The 19,291-nt window shown below is 45.7% G+C and overlaps 1 protein-coding gene and 1 long non-coding RNA gene across 4 annotated transcripts in view; one reads left to right on the plus strand and one right to left on the minus strand.

The window, feature by feature from the left end:
* The window catches only part of LOC148339240 (uncharacterized), a 62,447-nt gene extending 58,366 nt beyond the window's left edge, over positions 1 to 4,081 (plus strand). Inside the window, exon 4 of the long non-coding RNA XR_015842791.1 lies at positions 3,710 to 4,081. This is a non-coding gene — a long non-coding RNA (uncharacterized LOC148339240). The remainder of the gene's footprint in view (positions 1 to 3,709) is intronic.
* Positions 1 to 19,291, minus strand: part of arap2 (ArfGAP with RhoGAP domain, ankyrin repeat and PH domain 2) — a 55,546-nt gene that overhangs the window by 26,578 nt on the left and 9,677 nt on the right. For all 3 annotated transcript variants that reach the window (XM_088292702.1, XM_088292703.1, XM_088292701.1), the window contains exons 8-13: positions 13,744 to 13,864; positions 9,502 to 9,698; positions 6,340 to 6,446; positions 3,693 to 3,892; positions 1,009 to 1,094; positions 268 to 450 (exon numbers count right to left, since the gene is read on the minus strand). In XM_088292702.1, the coding sequence (XP_088148828.1) occupies positions 268 to 450; positions 1,009 to 1,094; positions 3,693 to 3,892; positions 6,340 to 6,446; positions 9,502 to 9,698; positions 13,744 to 13,864 (894 nt within the window). The remainder of the gene's footprint in view (positions 1 to 267; positions 451 to 1,008; positions 1,095 to 3,692; positions 3,893 to 6,339; positions 6,447 to 9,501; positions 9,699 to 13,743; positions 13,865 to 19,291) is intronic.

The raw sequence follows: 19,291 nt of genomic DNA on the forward strand, positions 1-19,291 counted from the left end.
TGCGTCTTTCTGGAACGGAAGCATGTTGGCCCATTTGGACTATTTGGGAACGTTCCGCGTTTAAACTTGGTCAACGGGTACAATTTGACTGGCATCTGGATAAATGAGCTTCGAGGACGTGATGTTCAAAGCGGAATCGGATGTCAGATTCGTCGCGGCACGTCTTTGAAATCCAATCGCGTTCAATACGAAAGCCTCAAAAGGTCGCCGTCGAATCCTCGAGGCCAAGCCGAGGTTCTCCGCCCTCGCGACTCGAAAACACTTTACCTTGTTGAGCCGCTCCGAGTCGTGGAGGCCCTCGAGGACGCGGCGGTACTTCCTCTCGCGGTATTTTCTGCGCGTGAAAGTGGCACGCTGCTCGTCCGAGGCGCCGGCGTGGAGCTCCTCCTCCGCCGGGAGTTGGGCGGCCCAGAAGCTGTTGGCCTTCTGGTTGCCCACTTCCAAGAAGAGCTGAGCAGGTCAACAACAACAACCGTTGTCAAAATGTTGCCAGAGTTGGCCACTTTTTGCACAAATTGTTTGCACTTCAAGTAGCGCAATGATCAGCAAAATTGAAATACAATAATGTGGTGGGCTCAAGTATTCATGAAAAAGAAAAAAGGAAATCAAAAAGGCTGATTGTGAGTCTTTGTCACTGAACCGCCACTAGAGGGAGCTCACACACCCGGAAAATGTATTTGGTTTATTCCTTGTCTGTCAATTTTGCAAATCTATAAGCTCTCAAATTGTGGGAATTCATTGATTTAATTTTTCCCATTTTTGACCAATCTCAGGGGTTGAAACGACGACGTCATGTGACCCAAACGTGCTGTTTTGGGCGACTTTGCGAGTACAAGCGTTTCGGCCGTGGCCGACGACATGCTTTTCCAAAATTAGAAATCGCAGTCAAACGTTTTCATCTGTTTGCTGCAGCAAAACAAAAGAAAGAACGTCGGACGGTGCAACATTTTCATTTTTCGGGTCTTTCGCTGTTTTTGTTGCCATCTCGAAGCCGAGGCGGCGGCGTACCTCCACGAGCTCGTTGCTCCAGACGCCGGTGTCCAGCTTCAAACTGCGCACTTTGGAGATGCTCGGGCCGAGCGAGCGGTGCTGCCCTGCGCGAGAACGAGAAAAAGACCCGTTTAGTCCCCTCGGCGCGCCTTGATTGGAAACGAACGAGGCGCCATTCATTTGCGAATGAATCACGAGTAATTGATTGCGTTTGTTTATTTGGGTGAGGCTTGCGAGGGCGAGGGCGAGAGCGAGCTCCGCGAATCATACATGAGACATTATTGTCCGGCGAGCGACGGCGCATTTGTCGCAAGCAGAGCAAGTAGCCTGTCGTGACGCAAATTGGACGCGTCCCAAAAACGACAACGTGCAAAGCGGACGGCGATAATTAGCAAGGCCTGCTAACGGCGAGATCAATCGTTGCTTCGGAAATGTTTCCACCAAGGACTAAGTTTAAAAAAAAATTCAATAAATCATCTCACTCTTCAAAGAACATGACCGGCGTTAAAATGCAGAAGCGTCGCAGGCCGATGCCTCCGGTCAGGCCTACAAACGGGCAGTCCTCGAATGCAAAACACACCACTACTGGACTTCAATACTGACCAATGCTGAATTTCGTTTCACATTACACTTTTCTTGTTACAGTACTTTTATCACTGCGCTATTTTTTTTTACCATGGCAGCGTTTTTATTTATTTCCCCTCTGTACCGCGGACAGACATTCGGAGTGTTTCCTTCCACTTGTATATGTTGTGGGATGGAAGTGTGCATATTCTGCGGATATTTGCATGCTTTTTATGAATGTCTGCAGCTCATGTTATACATGAACGCCACAGATGAGAGATATAGATAATAAAAAGCCCAGCATTGACGCTTCCTTCAGCCAAGCGACAAGCATCCAATGGCTTGTTGTCGAGGCAACCGAGCGAGCGCAAGTGTGTTGTTGCTGTGCGATCCGAGCATCTGAACAGCCAAATGTCTTCCGCTTTCCCCGGTGAACCACAACAGAAGACAAAAAGGGCATTCCCATCACAGCGGCTCACCCACAAAAAGGCCAAGCTGCCACACATTTCACCCCCAATTAAAAACTTTGCCGGCGACTCTGGTGACTCTCCTTCCTTCGGCGGAATTGTCCAACCCTCGCTATGCCGACGGAGAACCTTTTGTTACCGGTATGGAGAAAAGAAAAAAATGGCACTAACACGTAGAGAGGGATATCGTTATTGGAGCCGACGCAACCAAGGGAAGGTCGTCGGTCATAAAATGGCCACTTGGCTTTTTGTGCTAAATTTGATATTGGAGTCATTCCACATTTGGAAAATGTTGACTTGTCAAGAAATATTTTGAAAAACCGAGCGACATCACTTGAGAGCAAGTCCAACCTCAAGACTGAGCTTCTCAGACGCAGAAGGCGAGTCGGGGAGGCTTCGGGTGTCGGCCCAATTTAAATGGCAACTTAGCCGTCAACTTTGCTGAGAGACGCCGTCATACGTGACAAATTTCAAGCCAAGTCACCCCTGCAAACGCAACCTCCGAGTACACAAACACGAGCTGAACCGTTGACACTTCGTTGAAGTGCATGAGGAGTTGCGAAATTTGTCAACTCCAGAGGCGTGGACAGATTCACGACTTAAGATGGATACAAATCCAAATGGTGGCTTGATTGGATTGCGACGGATGGGGCACTCGTGACGATGCAGAGAGATGCGAGGGGAATTCCTATCAAAGGCGGCACAAACGTACCAACGTCAAACACGAAAAAATGACTTGTTGCACTTAACGTTGGATTGCTTCTCAGCAGTTTTGTGCCATCTTTCAATGATGCATTTTATTTGAAATATATGGCTAAAGAAAAGAGGCCACACTATTCAATTTCTTTTAGGACTTTTCACGAGGTTGGCAAGGAAGCCAAAGTTATCCGGCCGCACAAAATGGACCCTTGCCGACTTAAAAAAAAAAATCCCTTTTCCGGCAACGCAACTAATGAAAATGTGATGGCATAAAAGTTCTCCAGATCAGACGGTTAAAATTAATTGGGTCTTGCGGGGAGAAGACGAGAGGAGGAAAAAAAAAAAAACAGCCGGGGATCATTTCTACCATTAGCTTTCTCATTACTTTTTCCCTCTTCCTCTTGTTCAGCATTTCTCTTTATTGTCCGTGACATCAGAGTGCTAATTAGAAGTGCGGCAAGTCATCGCTATTCCAGATGGACCGCCGCCTAATTTAAAGGGGAGCGCCGCGCGAGGAGAGCGTCCTCTCTCGCCAAGCGTGTCCACCAAATGTAATATTAAACACTCCAGCAAATGAAATCATTTAAGGCTGTTTGAGGAGGGATGTAGGATATCTGATGGCGAGCAATTACACAGGCTTTGCAAAGGTGAGGTGAGGAATCGCATTAAAAGTCATGGCTCGCAGGCATGGAGCGATAAGGAGGAAGGGAGGGAGGAGCGGAGACAAGCGCGCCGCTTCGATCGAGACAAGACATTCAATTTGATGAGCCGGCGCTGGATCGGGAGCAAAAGTTACGACATTGTTGATTAATTGATGGTAAAAATAGATGGGAAGGAAACATTGAAAAAAGAATCGCTTTTTAAATTATGTAATAAATAATTTATATATATATATAGTTGAGTCTCATGTAGACAAAGTCAAAATGAAATGAACCTCCTCATTTTTCGTGGGCCGAGTTCCATTTCACTTACTCTCGCACTTCTTACAGATGACCACGCCCAGGTTGACCGACGCCCATTCGGGGTCGGCGGCGTGACAGTCGGCGCAGCGCCGGTTGGCCTCGTTGAACCAGATCTTCTCCGCCACCTCGTAGTCGCACAGCGTCTCGGCGATGCTTTCCCGAATGGCTTCTATCCACTCCAACTTGTCCTGTTCCGACTCGCTCACGAAGCTGCGCACAATGTAGGAGCACAGTCAACTTTTTGCTGAAGTTCCTTTCTTCTTTTCTTTTTGTATTTTCCGAGGAGTCCGGATGCTCAAAAATAAGCACAACCACCACCATTTTTTTTTTGCCTTGGCAAGTGTGATATTTAAAATAAAAAACATTTCAAAAATGCCCACTTGAAGTGCGTCATAGTCATTACAAAAGTAAGTGCAAGTAAACACAAGAGGAAATTGAATACTACGGAAATTGTGGCCTTGAAATAAAGGTAAGAGGAGTTGGAAAATGCTAAGATGGTAAGTTCCAGGTTTGCGTGAATTAAAATGCTACCTTTTGTGCCGTTATAAATTTGGAAGCAATTCAGCAGTTCGCACTTGCCATTTGAACCACAATTACAGTTTTTAACATAATCTTCTTCCACATTGTGCAAAAGCGTCAATCACGGCCCCGGCCTCATTTGCCCGCAACGCAATCGTAATCACGCCGCCCTTGTGCTAAACGACGCCACGCTGACAGCGAGCCATCAAAAACGGAAACCTGCTCCCAAGTTAAGAACAATTACAGGTTGGGGAAAAAAAAAAAAGCGCATTACAACACGCTGTCAGTCATTTGGAGGTCCAAGTTAACCCTAAAAAGCATTTACAATAATAATAAAAAATAAATTTAAAAAAAAAGGGCTCGAAATCTTTGATGGGCTGGCGCTGGCGCCCAGTCGTGGTGTCACAGAATAAAAGCGTTCCGTGTCAACGTCAAGTGAAATTGTGGCTCATCTTTGATGGCGCTAATGGGGAATTGAAAACGCAAACGAATGCCACCCAAAAAAGACCCCCCCCCCCCCCGTTGCAAACGTCGTCAGCGCTCTGCGATCGGGCCTTCAGCTCAGGCTTTTCATTCATTTCTTTTTTTATCCGCACATTTGTTCAAGTCGCAGGGCTTGCCGACAAGTTTTCTTGGTGCCAAACTTCAATGTCTTTGTCCCCATAACGCATCCTAATTGTCATTCTCACCGCTAATAAAAGTCAGCCAAGGCAGCAAAAGAACGCAAAAGCCAAAGTGAGGCTCCCAAGTGATTAGATGACTTTCTGGCTAATCTCCACCGTGAGCAGGTAGCGCAAGACTCACACGGTGACCAATCGATGCCGCGCGTGCGCGCACGCACACGCACACGCACACACAAGCCACGTCGAGAACAACATTCACCTCATCTAAACAATTGGGGGACTCATTTGAATTCCACTTTCTTTTCTCTTTTTTGGGGGGGAGTGGGGAGGGCGTGCAAAATGGCAATTACGGAAATGAAGAAAAAGGGCCAAACGACGGACGCCAACACGAGGGAGGGTCTTGTAGAAATCAAGTCAATCTCCAAAAGGCAAAGAAAAAAAACAACAAAGTAGAAGAGTGACTCTGCATGCACAAAGAAAGAAGTCGTGCTTTTTGATGCTCATTTTCAAAATGGAGCATTACAGCTCAAACAACGGGCCTGAGGGAACGAGGCGTCACCTCAAAGGTTCCGCAGATGGCGGACAAGCTTCAAGCGCAAGGGTCATTAAAAAAAAAAAAAAAAAGTCGACTGAAGCAACAAGTCAAGTCCATTTGCTTTTTTTTTTCACCACGTTTGTCATTTTAGTGCAATCGAACGACTTTCGCCAGATGAAAATCACGTCCAAACCAATTTGCGTTGGAATTTTTTATTCATTTTGGGTTTTTTTTTTACCTGAATTAAAAAAATGTTTCTTAAACTTGACTCTGCACTCCAATTCCAATCACTGACAGATGTCGAGGGCAATCTAAGAATGTTTTAGACATGCGGACCCCCAAAGAGTTTGGTGGTTCCTCCTTTGCCACTTTCACAGTGATTGGTGGCGTCACAGGAGGGGGGCGTGGTCTGTTCTTATTAGTAGGTGCACTCACCTGTGGGTCATGATCGTGCGGTGGTGTGAGCGCGGGGACGAAACCTTTGGCTGAGCGTAAATTCAGCGTAACACGTCAAAATCATCAAGGAAAGCGAGCGCGAGCGTGAGCGCACATGCCAGTGAAACAATCGTCAAACGTCGAGAGAGAGCGACCATGAATGGCAAATCAAGTAAGTGGCTGTCATTTTTCTCCGCCGCGGACGCGCCTCGAGGAACAACAGTCAAGATGGCGACGATGCAATCGTTGGGATGCGCGTCATCAATCTTTCAACTTCTCGCGTCTTAGTCTGCCGTGGCCTCATTTGAGTTGGACGCCACAATAATATCCTTGCCCCCCCCCCCAAAAAAAAAAGTCCGAGCTTTCAATGTATTGTATATTTCAAACCAAAGCAGAGATTTCACATGGGAAGGAGTCCAGAAAGATTTGAAAATTGTTGAGTGGTCATTTTGATGCTCTCATGATGAGATCTGCACCGCATGCGATGACTTTGTTTTCTTTTTTTTCCCAATTGGAGTAGGACGAATGAAGGCGTGCGGACATACGTGAAGTTCTTGAAGGGCGTGTTGATTTCAAAGAGCCGTCGGTCGACGTCTCGAATGCTGGCGGCCGTCAGATCCACTTGACAGATCGCCAAACCCGCGTCGCAGTCCTTGAGGAGCACAAAGACGCAAATCACAACGGACATTGTGCAAGAGTCCAAGACCGGATTACCTAAATTAGATGTGCGTTAGATCGTTTTGTGTCAGGGGAGAGAGAGAGAAAGACTCATTTCTACAAACAACAATGGAACGTTTCCACAAATTGTCCTTTTCAAACAGAAGAAGTCTGAACTAGACATATTCACATTTTATTTTTCTTGCAAAGCGGACAATGCATTTAATTTGTGCGGGTGCAAACCGTGCGTACACCTTGAAGCAAATATAGAAGGCGGCATCGCAAGATCCAATTTTCAGGCCAAATTTAGACGCCCTCCCCAATAAGGCGCCATCACCGACTTGCCTCGTTAAAGTCACAATTTGTTTTTCCCACATCGACTTGGAATGGAATTCGCTCTCACAAACGCACCAGAGCAACATTTACAACAGCCGCATTGTCACACTTTTTAGGGGGCAAAAAAACAAAAAAAAGAGAGTCGTATTTGAAATAGTTTGTGACAGGCAATCCCGCACACGTTATTGGGCCGAACAAGGTGGACGTGCGTGCGTGTTAGCGGCTCATTGTACTTAAAAGTCAGCAAACAGGCAGAAGGTGCATCTGAGGACTCGAGAGTCGAGACATTTCCATCTTGCCGTTTAGACCATTTTCGACAGCCTGGAAGACAACGGCGAGCAAAGAAGATCACCCACGCATGTCAAAATGGCACCCAAAAAGAAAACCACGACAGTCAGACAAACTTCTTTGAAAGCTTCGTGATGAGGCAGGCAAAGAAAACGTGGCTGACCAAGGCGCCAAAACGGGATTCGAGCCTCTTATGACTCTCCAAAGGTTGCATAAAAATTGCATATCAGATGACGACAGCAATGTTGCGCAATTGCAATTTGAACATTTTTCCAAAGTCCAGCTTGCATCCCCGAAGCGGCTAAGACGCGGACACTTGTTACGTTCCCTCGAACTTTGTCAGCCTTCGGGCCGTCTTCGGCTCGGGACGGGTTGCTAGATGTGGACGGAGTCCTCCTGAAGCCTTCGCTTCTGCTGATGGCGTCACGCGTTTTGATATATTGATGTATTATATTTCTTTGACTCCATGTTTGTCACCCCCGTTTGTTACATTTGTATGTTCTGAGTTACTAAATAATAACAATTAAAAAAATAATAAACCACTGTACATTTACTGCTACTTTTGCGAGAATCATCCTTTTTTTCCCTTTTGGTGTCCTCTGCGTGCCTGTCGAGGACGTCACGTCAATGCTACGTTGCTTTGAGAATCAGACTGGTTAAGGGTCGGAGGGAAAATATGGAAATGTTTAATTAAGAAATATTTCACACTACATACCAACATTCTATTCATACAATCTTGTAGCCTGAGTGAACGACTGCATGTTCGGCAGGGAAAACGTAAACGTTCCACTGCTGCGCGGCAGCGGCTTCTCGGGGCATAGGCGGAAGTGACGTGGGGGCTGACGCGCCAACGTGACGGTCATGCGGATATTTTGTTTTATTTTGTATTTAGCAAATCAAAATGTGCAAATAGAACAGCCGGGGGTAAAAACAAACACAGAGGCAAAGAAATATATTTGAAAAATACGTGTTAAAGCGTGACGTCATTAGCAAGCGCGCAGCCTCCGAAGGACCTCCCCCCCACCCCGTCCACATCTCGCAACCCGTCCCGATCTCGTACCGACAACGAAATGAGTTCATGGGCGGCGGCAGACCTCCGTCTCCAATAGCTCCTTCTTCAGGTTGCATTCATTACTCCACTGAGCTCGAACCGGGCGACGCTCTACTCCCCCTCGTCTCGTCTCGTCTCGTCTCGTCATCCAACACGCACACCCCCGGCCCGCCCGCCCCCAACCGCATTGATCTCCATCTGTAACAACACAATTAATTTGGATTTTCTCGCGCCGCTTCCACCGCCATCGGAAATGTGCTGACGTGGAGGAAAACCCGAAAGAGAAAAGCTAACAAAGATGTTTGCTCGCGCTAATGACGAAAAGAATGAAAGGCAAACAGCACAACAGCGGCCGAGGCGAACGCCACAAACACAGGCGAGAAACTTGAGGAAATAGCATCAATGGAAAGTGCCGTTTCCTCCTATTCTGTCCCAGCAGGAAGCAAAGTCGGCAAGAATATCAACACTTCGTTACGAAGGCGACGGAGCCAAAAAGGAAAAGTGATCATAAACTCAAAGGAACAATGCAACCTCGAACCCGACATGAAGGCGGTTTTCAAATTGGAATCGAGGCTGTTACTCCAGCATCCTTAAAATAATTTGAAATGAAATGTGTTTTTAAAAAACACACACACACACACACACATACATATACAAGAGATAATTAAAAAACATGTAAAGAAGCAAAACAATGTTAGCGGCAACTCAATGAACCTTGCGCTGATCCTTCTGGCCACACGAGGGCAGTGTAATGCTGCACACGTACATGAAGAAGAGTCTCAGCTATTTGTCTAAATGTGTTGCGCCAAATATTTGTTGCTGAAAGTGAGAAGACTGCAAGCCATTTAGGTGTTAGCATTAAACTAGCGCCTTGAAGGCAATGAGAGGAAGTGGCGCGTCTGCTGTCACATCAAGTTTTTGCTCTCAAGTCAAAGCAGAAAATTCCTCAATGGCTTGTGGCTTGCTAAGCAATTCTTTTTTAAAAGATTTGTCTAAAATAGAAGGCGTAATATGACCACAACAAAGTTTAAATTTCACTTTAATCGTAATATTGCAACTTGATGGAGGTAGATAAATAAACTGTCTTTCGTGGTTCATTTGCCTTTACTTTAGCCTAATCAAACTTCTAAGCCCAAAACATTCATATAAAATACGTCGGATATAGTAATACAGGCGGTGTCCTTGCTTGCTTGTTTAAAAAAAAAAAAAAAAAGATGGAAAGAGGAAATTGAAAAAATTGATTGCGCATGAAATGACCACATCGCGATTCCTATTGCATTCTTTTTCAAAATTGTTCAGCCTGACTGACGACAAAAGTAAAAATGGTTTTCTCATTTGGACAATCGTGACGAGACGACGGACGTTTTTCGAGTACCTGTTCCGTTTTGCAGATGGTGACTTTGCTGGCCGCCAGGGACACCACAAGTCGGCATTTGTAGGCGCGCACCTCCAGCGTGCCGCGCTTGCTGGTGGAGGATCGGCGGCGCAGGCCGCGGCGCGTCTGGTCGCCATGGGCGGCCGTGGCGGGCCGCCGCCCCCTCTGAAGGCTTTCCATCCATTCACGGCGCTCCCCTGCCAACGCCGCGCCGCACCAAGCAAGAAAACACATTTAGACAATCAAAGATTAAACACCATTCGTCATTCTTTTTTTGTCTGCGGCATACAAAGGTTTCAAGTATGAAAGCGAATTGGACAGGATAAACCACAAATGGATCAAAAACATAATAATATCCTTGAAAGCAGCTTAACGGAGATTTGTAAGCCTGCAGCTAATTTTTGCAGCACCAATTAGATCAAGCACAAGCGTTAATCAAAAACAAGAAACCAGTTGGGTCGAGAACATTTGAAAAATTCCCAAACTGCCATTTTTGTCACTCAATATGGCAAATGCGAAATGTGCAAAAATGACGAAGCGACAGCATCGACTTCTATTTGCGTTGTTACTTACTCAACACGACGACTAAGCTGAGCTGGGCACTTGACTTTTTTTTTTGATGGTCAGTCCCCAACCTCCGGCCACGATACAATCCGTTCCAGTCTTGAACCTCCGGCCTTACTCATAAAAATTGCCCCCCCCCGAGTTGAGTTTGACCAGCTCACTTTGAAAATCACAACTTCAGGCTGAAGTGCAGCTGGCCAACCCAAATTTTGCAGACAGAAAAAGCAAAGGATGGAAGGGCCACTTTGACATTTTCCGACTTTATTGAACGTGCCAAAAACCGAACAATCGAGTCTTTTTATTTTTTTTTTTATTAAAGTCACGTTCAGTGAAAGGTGATAATGCAAATAGTTTTGAATTGTTGAGGATTTTGCGGTGGCCTGCAGCCCGGATCTGACTAGAATAGGTCCGCCCCTGCCTTGAGCAGAACCAAGACAAAATGAAGGAAGATGAACATTTCCAAATCAAAGTTGACTTAAGGATCTTAAATAACCAAGAATGTGTTTTGTGCACAAATCAGACCGTGACGCAGGCAGCAGACAGTCAAGAAAAAAACATTTTTTGCTTCTGAGGCCACAAATGGCCCCCAGGCCGTAGTTTGGACATTAGCGACGAAAAGAACAAAACGTGACCATTAAGAGCAAGAAATGACGATTGCTTTTGTCACTCTTTGCACATCAAACTATTTGCAAGCAGAACAAAACATGTGCGGCAACCCCTACCTGACCCCTGACCCCCCCCCATCCTTTTTTTCCCCGCCATTTCGGGTTGCAAGAGTCCAGAAAGTACAAGTCTCGCCCTCTGAACTTTTTCAGTTGCGTATTTCGGAGCCTAAAATTGAAACCAGATCACATCAGAAAGCAAGAAACCAATGAGCCGCTTTTTGATTTTCGATTGCTCTGCCAACTGAAAATGGCAACAATAAATGATGTGAAGGTCAAAAAAAAAGAATCTTGCAAAATCAACCCTAATGAAATGTCATTTTCTTCCCCCTTTTGTAATGACAATAAACAATTTTCTGTTGATCATGTTTTGATCTTCTTTATCGTGATGTCAGTTTGAGTTGGAAGAATTGTTGAGCCCCAATCCCAACATGACGCCGTTTCCAAACGAAAGCCACCAAAGCGCGACGAGCCACCTGCCGGCGTGCCCTCGGCTGAGTGACAGGCGGCCCTCTCCACGAGCCGTCAATCAATCGGACATTGTCTCACCGTGACCTTAATTAGCTCGCCGACACGCCGCCGGTCGACGCCACGTTGACCTCAAAGGCCGCCTGGTCCCGATTTACAATTGGGCCGCATCTATAATGAATGGCCTCCTCCATTATTGACTGCGCTTTACTTTCCCCTTCCGGGACTTCCATTACCTGTGCTGCTCTCCGCTATTTGCCTCTTATTTTATTCAGCGCTTTCCTCTACGCTGTCAATCCGAGACATGAAGGAAGCCGCGGACGTGTTGGCGGTGGCACGCTTGAGCGCACGCACGTGTTTGGAGTACATTTGCTTGATTGCCTCGTACGCCAGATCGTCCTGTGAAATTTGGGCTGATTTCATTTCCGAACGTTTTGGTTTGAAACACACAATGCTTCAATGTGGTTGGGTTCATGTTTCACATTTAAAGGAAGTCACAAGCTGCTTGTTTTTTGTACCTATTTTGGGGGGGGGTCAAGCTGCGTGAGAGAAACGTTTTAGGAAATTCTTGACAAGAGAGGAAGAGCAGGAACTAAAGGAAACTTTGCAAAGTCTCTTTTAGTGTGTTTATGTCAGGAGATTCAGAATACATTGACAAAAGTTATCTCCAAAAACAAAAGAGGCACTGAGGCAAATTGACATACGAAATGAACCAAGCCCCCCCCCCAAAAAAAACAAGAACCAAAAGAACTAGAGAGTCAACAAAAGAGTCAGCGCTGTAGACCATCAAAGACAAAAAGAGAACTCAAGCTAACGGAGGAGACAACGACCGACAAGTGGACAAGCCACGAGTAGCTGCAGAGAGATGATTAGTTGACACAAAGGGGCGGAGCAGGTGGAAACCAAAATGAAATCAAACTAAAAAAAAAACTGTCTCTTTAAATATGTCTCAAATGTGTGTGTGTGCGTGTTGTCAGTTTAGCTAAACAAGCTCGTGCGCTCGTGACGAGGCCATCGTGTCGTTTTGGGGCTGGCGAGCTGATTTCAAACTTTCCCAAAGACGAGCAAAGCACAGAAAGTGGATGAAAGGCAAAACCGAGTCCACTCTGCAACCGACGAGGAGATCTTAAAGGCCGCCATCAAAAAGAAATGCTTAAAAAAAAAAACTAGACCAAGAGCGGCCCAAAAAAGCATTTTGTTGCGTTGACTTTGACTAACAAACGTTTGCATGTTGTTTTGTTTTCAAGAGGACCTATTTTCAGGTGCGACGTATCAACTTGAACTCATTTGCTTTCTGGTCCATCAAAGAAGAATGCCAGCGGAAAAACGCGTGTTCAAACAAAAATGGATCCTTTTCCGGGGCTGGTGTCGGTCGGGTTGACGTTGGCGCACGACGGGAGCTGGCCGTCGCTCACCGGCGCCGTTTCGCCGGGCATGTTCAGCAGCCCCTTTGGGTCGGCTCCACTAACTCGCCGCTTTTCCATCAGCCTCCTCGGGTCTTCCCGCTTCTCATGGGCTCCCCAAAGATGGAGGAGTCTTGGCTCGAGGCGAGTGGACTCGTTTAAAGATGCATGAGGAGGAGGAGGCCCGCTCGGTGGCGCTCTCGCTCTTTTTTCAACGCCGGCCCTCCAAAAGGTGGGCGCACCTTGACTCAAGGTCGATGGCCGCCTCCCACCCCAGCAGAGGAGGCGCCATTGTCGCAAGGTCGAGTGTCATCGCAAACTCTTGCACGCACGAGCTGTCGGAGTGTTTTGGAACGCCGAAAACGTGAAAGTGATGCTCGCGCGCTTGCGTGCCGTCGCCAAATTAATTCCGTGGAGCCATTCGTCCGGGTTTGCAGCTTTCCAAACCTCATTTTCAAATGCTCCTTTGCTTTCATCGCCACAAAATGCACTTTGGCAAGCACGCCTTTCCCTTTTGACGAGAACTATTTGACAGGAAACAGACAACTGTACATTGTCACACGTCGTAGCCGTTCAAGGTTTGTCTTAGTTCTGCTCGGACATGCAATATTATTTCTGACCACTTGGTGGCAGTGGTGAGAGGGGGCTTGGAGCCGCACTGCTCCGTCCAGCAGCAGGTGAACCCGCACTGTCACAACATTGTCACATGTGAACAAAATTGGGGGAAATTGAGGAGGGGGGGGGGGGGGGGTGAAAACGAAAAAGAGAAAGGGAAATGTTGTCTCCTGAGCCGACTTTTACTTTTGGGAAAAATCCAAATGAAATTGTGCTATTCATTTGACTTTTGGACTCCCCATTTCCAAATAGAAATTTCATTTGAACATTTGTTTTGTATCTTTTTTTCTTTTCCAGAAGTGGTAAAAAAAAAAAAACAATCAAGGAATAGTCAGCAAATCCAGTACTTGTCACCGCAGTAAAAAACGAGCCGCAAATGTGACGGCAGCCATAACTTAGAAACACCAAAGCCCTCGGCAGGGATGACATCCTGTAACATTGAGTCTTAAGTTATTTCTCCAAATCTCGTCGTCAACAACACAAAACTATTTTCCAGGCGAGATCAAGAGAAAGCAGTCGTCCATCTTTACCTTCTTTCTCAGCTCGGAATATGAAAGTCCGAAGAGAAGTGATGACCTCAAACTTGTTGTCGCCTAACGCTCGCACCTGTCGGATGGCAGTGGCGGCGATCATCCCTTTGGAGTACATTTCCTGCGCAGAGAAGCAAATGCATGAAATCGAGCGGCCGTTGTTTGCTGGAGCGTTTTGAAACGACTTTTTTTTTTTTTTTTTCCCTTTTTTGCAGAGCACCGTTCGCATCAACGGGCGTGTAATTCTCGGCCGTTTTGCTGTCGGTTTTGGACGACGGGATTTGATTTTGACGCGCGGCTGACGGATTTCCTCATCAAGCTCAAGCCCAAGCCATCAATACGGCATAATATTTCTTTCCGGAAATGCCTCTCAAGCAATAACGTTGACAAAAGGTGTCCGGCTCCTGGATGACAAGCGCTTGAATCCAAAAAGAAAGATGACTTGATGAGTTACGTTGATTTGATTTACTATTATTTGATCGCTCGCAGAACGAGGAGGTTTGCGCTTTCATCCATTTCCGGCGGCCCGAGATGAAAATAAAATTGAAAAATCATTTGTGTTGTAGATAGTCGCTAATTTCGAGTTCTCCGTTTGGAAAGCGCTTTGATACGTTTGTTGTGAAATGGCGCTCGATACATAAGGTTGTAAAATTTGGCAAAGTCGGGCCCAAATTTGTCTGAACGGGAATAGGTTGGATGGCGGCCAAGATGAAAATTGTCTTTGTGGAAGAAGAGTGCATGTCAGCGGGCGGCCATTTTGTCACTGGCGTCCACTGAAAATGACATCACAGTTGCGCGGCTCAGCTTCAGAAAAGAGGTGAGCGGCGACGGGTCGTTATCTGAGCGCCTGGGTTGTCATTTTCATCCCAAAGAGTTGCAAATGACAGCAACAAACAAACAAAAGAAAAGACACAAAGGACAACTTTCCCCGACAACGGACAACGAGGCCATAAGAACGGAAAGCAAACAGTGAACGAAATGCAAAGAAATTAACGAGACGACGAGGAACACTCGGACGAGACGCGACGGCCCGGAAGGAGCTGATTGGTTGACGGGCGCAAGCGCAGGAGACAAGCCAAAAGGAACGCCTGGGGATAAAACGCAAACGGTGACAAAAAACAAAACACAACACAACCATGACATCTATATGACGCACATTTTCTTGTCAGGGCGGAAATTTCTCGGCAAAATTGGGGCCTCCGATTTGTGGTCGAATAATAACAACAATTGCGCAAATCTCAACCGAAAAGTGAGATTTGGCGTACGGTCGTGTGTTTTTCTCCCGGTGAAGGCATCCAAACACGCGAGAAAGTTCAACGAGAAAGTTCAATGCTAAGACATGATTTGGAATCAGCAACCACGTCTTGATGGGACAAAGAAATGCCCTTAAAGTTTCAGGAGAAAAAAAAATAAATGTTCTCCAAAGAGGGACGTGCAGAATGTTACTCAAACGGTGTGAAAATCACTGGCTCATGAGGACCCAAAAAATAAATAAGGCAGACGTTGCATGATTCATGCTGATGATGACATTAGCGTTGCAACACGCCAAAGAAAAAGAAAAGAGGCGTCACTTTGTTTGCTGCGCACCGTCGTACATGCCAGCAAATGCGGGGAGGGAGGCGCTGAACTTGTGACTCTCTCTCGCCCTTCCTTAATTAAGCCGCTGACCTCGCGGCCCACAAAAGGAGAACAAAATCCAAGCAGCCAAAAATATCAGAGAGAAATGAGGTCCACGTGAGAGGCCAAGGAGGACTGAAGGAGGGAAAATGGGAGAGCCCACCAGAGAGCATGCCAAAAGGGAGCCAGGATGCTAACATTAGCATTAGCATTAGCATCCGGCCCTTTTTGGGCCTCAATCGGGTGGACTGCTCACTCGGGCTGAACGAATCACAAAAACAGTCCTTGCCATTTGTTTTTTTTTTACTCAATATTGCAATTGCAATTTAATTTCGAGGGCGGCATGGCTCAGTGGTGGAGTGGTCGTTTCCCAACCAAGAAGTCGTGGGTTCGATCCCTGGCCATTGTGACTGTGTCGAAGTATCCTTGAGCAAGATACCGAACCCCAAGTTGTTCCTGACGGCATGTCATCAGTCGGTAGGTGAGGTAATCGTGTGAAGCGCTTTGAGTACCATGGGTAGAAAAGCGCTATATAAATGACAGCCCATTTAATTTGGACTTTTTCAAGGTGCGCCTCCCATGAATTATCTGATCAAACACAAACAATAAATTAAACGGTCACAACAAATAATATCCCATTTCTTATGCAGTCCTCTAAAGACAGAAAACCAACAAAGTAATTCTAGCACATTTCTTGTCGTGGCGAAATGAGCTGCTTTTAGCGTTAGTTCTGTTCCGAACATTATGACATAATTATTATTACTATTATTATGATTTCAAAGTAGAGTAAAGCCGCCTCCATCGTGGCCGCCAGGTTAGTGGTACCGCTGTTTTGGATATTTCTTTTCTTTTCTTCTCAATATTGTTCTTTATATTTGGGTGTACATCCGCCGTTGGCCGCTAGGTGGCACTGCGCGATTGCGTTTAACACTGTTTCCAATCCAACGTCATTTCCATAACGCATTTGGCAACGAATATGGGCTCATAGAAATTAGCGGCAAATTAGAACTTAAATGAAAACATATAAACAACCGGTTTTGAAAGAAGAAGAGAAAAGATTTTTTCTGAAGCGATTCCAAAAGAGATGAGTGAATCCTCTCCCATCCGGTGTCGTATGCCTACGAAAAGCAACGACCGTCGGTTCATTGACAGTTTTACAGCTTTCAAAACTACATTTAGACATTGGAATTGTAACAATACGGTATGCTGTGTTATCAGGTGCATCAGTAGGGGGCACTGCAGGGCAGTTGGATGTGTGTAAGCCTGTTGTTATGACTGCAGGGCATTCGAGGAACACGTTGTTGGAAATAAACGCTGGCCAAGTTGGGTCAGAGCAAAGAAACTGGACTTGTATCTTTTCTTAGAAAACCCCACTTAAACAGGAATGTCGGTTCCATCCATTTGGTCTCCAAACTCAATTTTCAACCAAAAATGATTTCGGCTTGGCACACTCTTAAACGGATTACTGTTCACGAAAGAATGACATCAGAGCCAAATATGAGAATGCCGCTGGTGATCTGGTTTGGCAAAGTCAGAAATGTCTCTCGCTCACAAAAATCGCTTTCATTTCATTTCAATCATGCGATTTTTTTTTTTTTACAATCCATTTATTTTTACTTGCTATCAGCATAAATCTCAATTTCAAAAACAAATTAAACGTACGGCAGGTTGTGGATTAACCTAAATAGTAGTTCAAATTTCGGGAATGGCTTTCCATTCGATTGACGTCAACGTTTCAGTGAGGCGATGCTGCGCATTTCCAGTAGGTGGCGGTAACGCGACCTGTTTGTCAACGACATTTGAACAGGACACGAAGAAGAAAAAAGACTTTTTCTCAGCATGCAAGCGGCTGACTTTGTAAATTGGCTTTGCTCGGAGCTAATTAAGAAAAGAAATGTTTTGGTGTTCACGCCGCTTCTTGTGTGTATTCTGCAGTTCCCGCTCATTTCTATGACAGCATCTGGAAAGCGCTTTGTGAAATGCGCTCTAGAAATCAAGTTGGATCGGATCGGATCGGATCGTGTGTGTGTTTTACTTCCTTGCAATGCGCATCAAGCTCTTTTGATGCTCAGTATTCATCAGAAGAGTTTTTAGAGCAACAAGAAATTTTTTCAGTTCACTTGAAGTGCTGAATTTAGGCATGCTGAAACCAATTTGGATTTGGTTCACCTTTAATTGTTTCAATGACATTTGAGTGGAACGCCAAGTTTATTGGCCTGTTTGCAATTCAAATGATTGGACAAGTTTGATGCAATTGAGATTTACTTTACACCAAACATTCTGATGACAAGTTTCCATAATTGAAAAGGAGAAAAAAAAGAGCGTGCGTGCCGCGATGGCTGAGCTCGGTGGCTGATAATTACGCCACCATCACGGTAATTAATTGTCTTAATTCCAGTTTGGGGGTCAGGCAGGAGAGAGTTGCTTAATTGCGACTTGCGCATCTATAAATACTCGCGGGGAAGAGTCGGATGAAAAGACGAGGTCAGGCAAAAGACGCGCGCACACAGACTACCCTCGAGAGGACAAAGGAAGCAATGACGCCTAGAACTCTCTCTTTTTGAGATGGAACACTCACCTGACAACCCCCCCCCCCATCTTTATTTCTCTCACATGGACCTCCTCCCTCTCTACTCCAGAGCTGATGTGAGCGTACAGGCAGGAGAGGGGGGGGGGTTTTTGTTGGTGCTAGGGGGGGTGGTACCATTTCCCCCGACCCCCCCCCAGAAAAAAGGAAAGTAAAAACAAGCCAGTAAACTTCACGGAACAATTAAGGTTGAGCGCTGGAGCTAAAGCACACAATGAAGGCACCATGTGGAGAGAGACGCAGCGAGGAGGGACGCGGATGCACAAAAAAAAAAAAAAATTCAAAATGTTTTTTTTTTTAAAGCACCCGTTTCAGCACATTTGCAATGGAGGCACGAGGACACCAACTGGTGGCAATGAAAACCTCACTCACAATCCTTAAGGGAGCGATTCAATCAAGATTGGATAAAAAAAATACATGAAAAAAATCAGCAATTTTCTTCTTTTTTTTTTTTGCCACAAAGCTGCTCTCTGCGTTGGCCCCAATTAGTCTAACCTGCTATGTTATGAGATTGAAAATATAATCTGGATTGTGTGTGTGTGTGTGTGTGTTCCACACACATGACGGCCAGGCTACCTGCTAATGAGTCGCATCCAAAATGTTGCCCAGACAAAAATTGTTTCGTTTCATGTTGATGTTCGTTTAAAAACGCGTTGCGAGTCCAGTGCGCAGCACGCTTATTAGAGTGGAGCAAAACAAAGGAAATAATTCAACCTACCGTTGAAAAAAATATTTTCCGTAAAGGAATTCAAATACTAAACATCAATAGGGAAAATCGTTTTTGTCATTTCTTTCCATAAACTCTTCGCGCTTCATTTAAAGTCAAGCTCGTTTGATTTAAGGGTGTGAGGGGGAATCGTCAACATTTTTGCTCTCCTTTAATTTTCAACATGAAGGTTGTTGGTTCAATTCTCAACCGCATTGTGTATGAATGGAGGAGAAAAAATGTGAGTTTTATTTTTTTTTCTTTTCAAAATGGATGCATTCGGCATGTTTGGAAAAGTACCCGTGTTCCGACCGACCTCGGTCCATTTTGGGTTTGTTGATGCCGAGCGGTTCGCATACGACACGGAGGTCATCCGCGACGGGGATGGACATTTTGGGTTTGGCGCAGGTGTGGCGGGAGAATAATCCAAAGAGTTTTTGGCACCCAAGAGATCACGTCAGCTGCAATTCCAGAATGTGTCAATGGAGGGATTTGCCGCAAAGACTGATCCCCAATCGTAAAACGCGCCCACCCTTCTCACTTCATCCCCTCCTTCCCTTGAAGCCACGCTTTGGACACACAAAAACACACGCGCACACACACACACACACAACATCGCACATCAGGACCCAGAGGAC

This window comes from Idiotropiscis lumnitzeri, chromosome 4 (genome assembly GCF_059441095.1).
Source record: "Idiotropiscis lumnitzeri isolate Australia: NSW breed Sydney's pygmy pipehorse chromosome 4, RoL_Ilum_1.0, whole genome shotgun sequence".
Lineage (NCBI taxonomy): Eukaryota > Metazoa > Chordata > Actinopteri > Syngnathiformes > Syngnathidae > Idiotropiscis > Idiotropiscis lumnitzeri.